Source organism: Acyrthosiphon pisum, chromosome X (assembly GCF_005508785.2).
Source record: "Acyrthosiphon pisum isolate AL4f chromosome X, pea_aphid_22Mar2018_4r6ur, whole genome shotgun sequence".
In the NCBI taxonomy this organism is placed as follows: domain Eukaryota; kingdom Metazoa; phylum Arthropoda; class Insecta; order Hemiptera; family Aphididae; genus Acyrthosiphon; species Acyrthosiphon pisum.
In genome coordinates, this window is record NC_042493.1 from 67111491 (window position 1) to 67120580 (window position 9090).

Below are 9090 nucleotides of genomic sequence, written 5' to 3' on the forward strand. Positions count from 1 at the left end.
AAAAAAAACTGTGACTCAGGATTTTTAATATTTTTCATCTGCCTCTGAAACAATATACTAGGAGCCTTCTATTAAATTTTCAAGCTTTTTTATCCAACAAATAAAAAAAACTAAAAAAAAAATGGAAAATGAAAATGTCCGTAAAGAGCTCAAAATAAATCAAAATGTTTTGAAAATTTTATGATGTATAGAAAATGCTAAGATAAACATTCAGTCAAAATTTCATGTATCTACGGTCATTTTTTTTAAAGTTACACCAAAAACCAAAATCGATTTTCTCGAAAACAGATTTTGCGTAAAAATTCCCGTTTTTCCTTAATTTTTCTTTTGTTTTTCACGGCGCTTTTGAAAACTATTGGAAAAATTTTACTTTTGACCCCCCAAAGTACCAACTAGATTCACTTTCCTATCAGAAAAGGTACTGTTGAAGAAAATCCATCACTTTTACTGTCCTAAAAGGTGATGACAGACACAAAAATAAAAAAAAAAATTTAAAAAAAAACACACATCATTGTAAAATCAATACATTCATCGTTCCACTCAGAATCTAAAATATACTACTTATAGTATCACCGTATGAGAGATTTCATTTGAATGAAAACTTACTTAAAAAAAACACATAAAATTCGGGAAAATAAGGCTGTTCACAGGAACAAAATTCACAGGAATTATAAATATTGTTACCAACAATTTTTATAATATTTTATCTAAGAAGATCCACACATATTAGTGTAGGTACTATTGTGGTAAGGTAAACGACCTGAATAATCGAATTAAATTTATTATTTTGTAATTGTTCAAACGGCTATTAAAATTATATATTTCATTGTAAGATTCAATACTCTCATCCATTCAACGGCGTAGGTATGTACTATTGAAATATATAATAATACACCATTACACCCATAAATGCGTTCAGAATATACATTTTTAAAATCACCTAACTTGTTACCTATTGAGGTTAGTGTGGATCAAAGCGAAATAAATAAAGTAGAAGGTACCTAATAGCATTTATTATAAATTCATACTGCTGCCAATCCCGTGTTTAATACGATAAACAAAAAAATAGTTAAAATACAAATGGTGCACAAATAAACAAATTAATAAAATAAAGACAATTTAAAGTTATAATTAACGACCATAGAGGTATTATAGGTATGTTTTTGTCAGTGGCGAATTCTCCAGGTGTGCTCAGCATGCGCCGCATGCTTAACAAGAAAAACGTAACCTAATTGATAAAAATACAAAAATTATTTTGTCATCAATAATATAATATTACAAAACCATAATGTATGAGAAAAATTTTATCTATTTCTAAGCTTACGACGCTTATTATCGCTGTGAAATACCGGTTACTCCGAGACCTTTAGCCGTGGTACTAACCACCCATGCTCAGTCAGTTGCGCTTCGTCAATGAATTTTGTAATATAATTATAATTAAATTAATATAATTAATATTATTTTAATTAATGTCTTATTTATAAATTAAATAGAACTACAATACATTATGATAAATGAGCATGCCCATACATAGGAGTCAGCATTCGCCACTGGTTTTTGTTGTCCGATAGTCACAATGCCGCGAACGATTAGTGGCGATTAGTATATCAGAACAGTACAATATTACGGGCGGTCTGCGTTTGGACGAATTGCCTTTTTACCCGCATAATAAAAGTATTGTGTTTGGTTGTTTAGTTTCTTATAATGTGTTTGAGCGAGAAAATATTATAATAAAAGATAAAATTGTAAAGATTAAGATTGTAAAGATAAAATACATTCATCGCTCCGCTCAGAATCTAAAATATTATATAAAATCTATAGGGAATATTATATCAACCTTAATATGCCACAGTCATGCAGTCGGTGATATGTAGGTCGGGCAACTGGTAAAACTCTGTCATATTTTCAAATATCAGTTTGCTTGAACATAGGAAACGCTAAACGTGAACTTGTATTATGGTGTTGGTGAGCACGCGGCGGCGGCGAACGGCGACGAACGGTAAAACCGTTGTGTATGGTGCGCTAAATTTAATCATGTATGTTTTTCACGAACGTAAAAACCGCGGTGGTAAAACCGTTCGGCCTCAACGTTGCAGAGTTTTTTATGCTCAATCGTGCTGGTTTTCTTTTGTATTTCAATTTCCTTTGATACGCCGACAATGTATGCTCAATCGTGTGGCAAAAAAGGTGTTTTTATGCTCAATCGTGTCTCAGCCAAATGTACAAAAAGTTTTTTAGTGAATTAACTATTGATAAAATATTGTCTTTTTCAAATAATAATTTACATAATCACGATCCAACAAGGTGCTGATCATAATTTAGTTGTTCAGTGTGTTAGAACTTCCGTCAAAAGGAAATCTAAAGAAGACTCACATGCAAGACCAATTAAGATAACACGTAAGGAAATTGAAGACACTAATCTCGTAATAGTTCATAATGACATTAAATTATTGAGAGAATCGGCTTATGGGATTCGTAAAAACATTTCCCAAAAATTCCCACAACTACTAATGAAGTGTTTGACCAACTGTTTGAAACCCAAGTCGATGTTAAGACTAATAATGAACAATTTTGTTTCGTCAATCGAGAAAAACTATTTATTTTGTTTACAAGTACCTGCTGAAAATTTAAAACATCTTTGTGAATCTGAAAACGTTCTTGGCGATGGAACATTTAGTTACGCTCCTAATTACTTTTATCAATTATAAACAACACACATCTTCAAACATAATTATTACACATACAGTATATGTACACATATCAATATATATTTTCTATGTGGTTAGAAATGAAAAAATTGTGAGTTGCTTTAACGAGTAAAACTATAAATGTAAAATTTCATTCAAATTTTGAAAAAGCAGCTTATAACGCAGTTATTAATTTATTTCTGGGTTGTCAATTGATGTGTTGTCACTCGTCAGTTTCATTTAGCGCAATGTTGGTTTAAAAAATAAAATAAAATATTGGCAAGAGAATATGGTACCAATTCCGAACTTGGTGTTTGGCTTAAACATTTTTTCGGATTATTACCATATTTACCAACCCATGAAGTAGGTGATGGTTTTATAGAACTTATGTCAATTGCTCCATTCTTATGTCAACTACAAAAAGCATTGAATTTACGGATTATATACCATTTATCATTTAGGTACAATTTTAATCACACACTCATAGTGAAAGATACAAGAAGTATGGTCAACTCAAACCGTGTTTTCATCCTAGAGTGCATCGCCTTGTGTTTTTGTGTATACTGCATTGCATAAGATTAAATGTATACTCGTGACGTTGTCTTGTTTTTATTGTTGGTTGCCTATATAAATTATACATTGCCCCTTAAAAAAACACGTCTTATAATTGAACATACTTCTTATTCCTTATACTATGAACACACCTACATAATATACAGGGTAATTCGCCAAGCAAACATTCTTCCTCGTATTTTCTTTATTAATGTATTTTTATTTAAATACATTTTTAATATAGATACTTACTCAAAGACCATTTTTTTCAATTTCTTGAATATTTTTGTACTTTTTAAGTAGTGCCCTGTATTAATGCAAACTTCTATATTTCAAATGAGAAAGTTCAAAGTATTTTTTTCTATAAATTACTTAATGGATAATTTATTTGATGATTTTGATGAACCTTATTCAATATTTGAATAAGTGGTTTCTCAGTTATTAAGATGGTTGTTGGCAAGTTGCCCTCAACAGCTGTTTTTAGCATTTTAAAAATGTACCAGTTACCCAGTTTACACATATTATTACATACATTATTATTTATTTTAATACTAACTCTCAAAATAGGTGAGTCATGTGTCTTTCTATAAATAAACCTTGCATAAACAATCAAATTTAATAATTAAAAAAATTGTTAATAAAAATAAAAAATATCTCATGGTTATAAATAGCATAGGTATAACTTTCGGTGAACTTTTCTTTTTGTTGATAATGATATAAAAATTTGTTGAGGATCTTCTATTCAAATTTCTAATGTTAGCTATGAAAAAACTTTATGGATTTCTAACCTAAAAATAAATCGAAAATTGTCAGGATTTTTATGAATTTTCTCATGAAATGTTTTCTAAATCTTCTTAAAGAAGGTCAAACTAGTAAATCAGTTGCTATTAGTATAGTGTACACGTAATAAAAAATATCACAAATCGCTCATACCTAAACAAAAAACCCAAATCGAAGATTTTCTAAATAAATATAATTATAGTATTTATTATTTTACTATTATATTATATATATATATATTATTATTATTTACATATTTACTTACCCTATTTACTGGTTGGTATTATAATCGTGTATAATGCATATAAATATATAATAATATGTAAGGACAACTGGTGCATTTTGCTCTAGATGGTTTGGCGAGAATTGGTAGAAAATGTACTTTTGAGGGCAACTGGTACACGCTCATTAAAATGCTTATACATAATAAGGATAATAGTCCTTAAAAATGGTATTACAGAATATAATATAGATGTAATATTTGATCTAGTAGGTACTATACATTGGTTATTTTTACAAATTATTAATGTTGATAGATTAATATTACTTATTAGCCACTGAAATTTACAAATTACCATAGCACCCACGGCCCCACCTATCTTCCTAATGCATTTTTAGTATCTAAACAAAGTTAAATTGTAACTCAAAAACTACTCCTAAAATGTTTATCCTGATACCTAAAAATATTCAGAAAAAGAATTTACTCAATAGTTTTCAGTATATAGGTACCGGGGGTTCTCATTTGAAAAACGGAAGTATCTATGTCCACAGGACACTCTTTAAGTAGTACAACAATTATGAAACTCACACACTCACACATTCCGGTCAGTGTAGTTGACGGGGGGTATTATTATTGTTGTTATTATTATATAATAATATGATATTTGCCCTTCCAGTCGGTATCTCGAGTTTTACGGAGAATATTATACCCGAATACCTACCGATTACGAATGTTTCTAGCACCTGCGCTGATATAGATCGGTGAGTTTGGAACGCGTCACCAACTGAACTGTAAGTCTGGCCTACGCACCTTCTTGGTTGTTAGTCTTTAGTCGTTACACACCCCAATGACCACCCGACGTCGTGTTTTATTGTTGTTGGATCATTATATATTATATTATTATTTATCGTCCAGTAAACTGCTTCCTGCACGAGTTCACAGCCGCTCTTCATGGCGAACATTATTATGAGAGATAAAATACGAGTATAATAATATTATAGTATTAAAACGTGATCTATTTACTTATTAAGAGTCACCTGCTGCACAACGTTGCAAAAAAAGTTCCAAAACTCTAATGAATTCAGTGGTATTGAAGATTTTGTTAACGTTTTAAATAAAAGGAGAGAGAATTATCCATAAATAAATTTTAAATCTGGTATCATATTATTTAGAATCTAGATAGTTAAACTGTTTGATAAAAACTTACCCTCCGCAATCCTTAATGTTGAGCAGCATATTTTCGAGAGATGATTGTGTCGTTTCAACTTGATCTAAAAATGTGTTAATCATTGTTAGCTAATAATTATTTTTAAGAATTCATCCGTAATGATATTACATGTTGCGCATAATCTTCTGGTGTCTTTGGGTTTACAGTTTTGAAAAATGATGGACCGCATGCTAGTTTTTCCGGAACTGCCCCGACCCATTAACAAAATCTATCAAATCAAATTTAATAAATAGGTACATCATCAGACACATCTCAAGAGACAAGGTAACAATTAAAAATTAATAATAAAAAATTAAACATACAATTTTTTTTTGTATTTACTGTTGCGATTTTATAAGCTGCCGACAAAATGCATAAAAAAAAAGTTTTCAACACGACAACACAAACATAATTCATTGGTCCACGACGTCCACGTTTTGTCGTATGTAGGTACATAACAGTCTACCAGTGGACAGTACTCATGGGGTTTTTATTGTGGCTGGGGGGAGGGGTGTTATAAAAATTGATTAAAATATTGGCTATGGGTTTGTTGTTCCAAGCTCCCGTAAACCCTTTCGGGAATAAGTGGCGTTATTAAGAATTTGCCTTAGAGGGGGGAGGGGATAGACATTTTTTCACACATAAAATACTAAATACTAAATAAATATTATAAATACTAAATTTTCAAGAACAGTTGTGAGCGGGTATCTGGAAATAGGTACTATTTTATCAAAAATCCTAAAACTAATATATACAATATACATGTATACATGTGCACAAATAAATAAATAAATAGTAGATAAAATGAGCAGTTATATTAAACATATACGACCATATTATTATACGATCGATAATATTGACAATGTTTATAAAATGTCAAGTCAGTGACGGTGGTCTTCTCGGTCTTAACTTGTATGAAATAAACTAATTAAACATTTTAAAAACAAAATAACTACACAGTAAAAAATTTATTACTACCTACCTACAAATGATATTAAAAGAATTTTAAAATTATTATTTATTGTTGAACGAAAAATGTTCTTTATTTATTAACAAGGAAAGGAACTAGTTCATTTATTTAAGTCTGATATGAGAAATCATTTAGTACCTTTTTAACAAGATGAATATGAATGTGAACTGATCGCTTTTTTAAAGAAACTTTCCAAGCACTGTTATAACTTAGAACTTATAAGCATAAATCATGCTAGTTGTATGGTAGGTATTATGATATGTATTTCATTCGACTCAAGTAGTCAATATAGGATAAGTTCAAATAACGGCATAAACTCATAAATACTATTACTTTTTTTTAAATATTATAATAAAGTCGTACCGCTGTTGCATTTATATAGTAACACAAATTTATAGTTCTTCCTCCTAGAAATGAAATCCCGTCTTGAAAATATCAAAACTATTAAAATAATTAAAGTGGTAATTAAAAATTCAAATAATCATTGACTATAAATAATATAAAAAATATATACTCACGTTTATTTTTCGTTTTCCTAATTTACGTAATGAATGTTTAACTGTGGCTGACATTTGTTCAGATATCTCACCATCTGATGTGTACTCAACTGCTGCGCCCTCGATAGCTTCCATTTTGTATGTTTATACGTATGGATATTGGATATCTTTGGCAAAAAATATCAAACAATGACATCATCTTAATAATTTTAGAAAAATATATTTTAACTACATATGGTATAATTATTTAACGGCCAACGGGTATAGCATAATATATGATTAGCATGCTATAAGATATTATAATGCATCACCTTCGTGACCGTGGGAGCCCCGGAATTCTGTATCAGCACATACTATCTTAGTTTTTTATATTTTAAATAAACATTATATAGTAATAAGTAGTTATAATAAGTAATAACTATAGGAATTTATTAGTCTAGGGTATTTTATTTTATTAATAATAAGGGGTATTAATAACCCTATTAATAAATAGGGTATTATGAATAAGGTAGCCGGTAAATTGAACTAATATTATTTATTTTATAATATATTATTATATCATATCTCGATCGAGAAAAAGAAAAGGACAGTTTGATTACGAAAGCCAACAGGAAAAGCAAAGTGATCCAGAAAAAATATTTATAGTCTCATAGTCTCCTAAGACCGGCCCTGAACGTAATTTTATGTAATATTATGCAGTCCGCTATCTAATTGTTTTATATGTCTATGATATCGATAGAAATTGAGAAAATAAATGTTTTTAATTTAAGGCACCCGGTGGCAATGTAATTTTGTACACCAAATTACGTTCTACGGGCATAAGATCCTGTCCTAAAGAATTAACCTAATTGGATATTTTTTTTTTTAACTAATGGAGAGTTAATATTCTAAATATTCTACAGGTCGCATCGAACTTCGTTTTTCAATATTTTAATCTCAAACTTTATAATATGACTTCAAAAATAATAAAATTTTAAGCTTTTTTTTACAAATTATATTATACCATTATTTGAAATAAAATAAAAAATCGGAGTTCGATGCGGCCTGTAGGAATCTTCTTCTTTCGATAAGAATATAGTTAAATGTTTATTAATTTTAAATTACATTCTGAGTGGTCACTCATTTAAAATGTAGAAATAATTAATAATTATCGTATTATATAAAGTACCTATTATTTATTTACTATAATTCAGTTTATGTTATGCTTAAAAGCATTATCGTATATTGATAATGTACAATTCATGAGGAACAACTCCGAATAAGTAATAACGACTCCCCCATATATTATAGCTTATACTACAACTTATTTACTATAACATTAACTATTATATTAACATTCAACAGTGTGTAATCTATAGTGTACCGGAAATGTTTTGAATCTTTGAGACCCTATAAGTTTGAAGGTCAATAACCATACACTAAGATTATACGATGAATAAAACCTTTAGACAATATTTAAATATAGTTTAGGCTGATTCGTATTAATTATCGAATAATATCGATCTAAAAAAATATTATTATTATTATATATTAAGGCATATAAGAGTATTATTATATTTGGCTTAATTTTATTTTATTCTACGTATGCACAGATAAGATTTTGACAGATCAGTAGGACATGCAATCAGGTCGTACACCATACAATATTATGTGATCTCGACCCTTGTTATCCAAAGACGACCGTTTTTATGGTTAAAAAGAAAAAAAATTGAAATACCCACTTAAAAAACTATGTGAATTTTTATTATATACTATGTAGGTATGTAAATTATTTTTGTAATTTTGTGCCCAACGTTTAGAACCACTTATATAATATTGTTTATTCGCGTCTGTTGGTTAAATACTTCATCGATTGACGATTATTATTATCTACCTATCATTATAATAGGTATTCATTATACCAAAAATGTGTCGTTTTATCGACTACAGTGTAGCTTGTCATTAATTGTATGTCTGCCATGAAATTTTGGACGCACGTTTATTCGGTATGTGTGTAAAAAAATGTATTCCATTAATTTATTAATGATATTATAATTGTGTGAATTTACAATTCACATTAAATGTTTGTTAAACTGCAATTTTTAATATAAATTTTATAATAGCATGAATAACACGCTATTGACTAATTGAAAGACATGTATAGGTGCAATTACAGTATGGTACTAAATAGTTCATTA

At 29.1% G+C, this 9090-nt stretch overlaps 1 protein-coding gene across 1 annotated transcript in view; it reads right to left on the minus strand.

The window, feature by feature from the left end:
• The window catches only part of LOC100162238 (ras-related GTP-binding protein A-like), a 9802-nt gene extending 2754 nt beyond the window's left edge, over positions 1 to 7048 (minus strand). The window contains exon 1 of the mRNA XM_008180430.1: positions 6935 to 7048. Within this exon, the coding sequence (XP_008178652.1) occupies positions 6935 to 7048 (114 nt within the window). The remainder of the gene's footprint in view (positions 1 to 6934) is intronic.
• Between the last annotated feature and the right edge of the window lie 2042 nt (positions 7049 to 9090).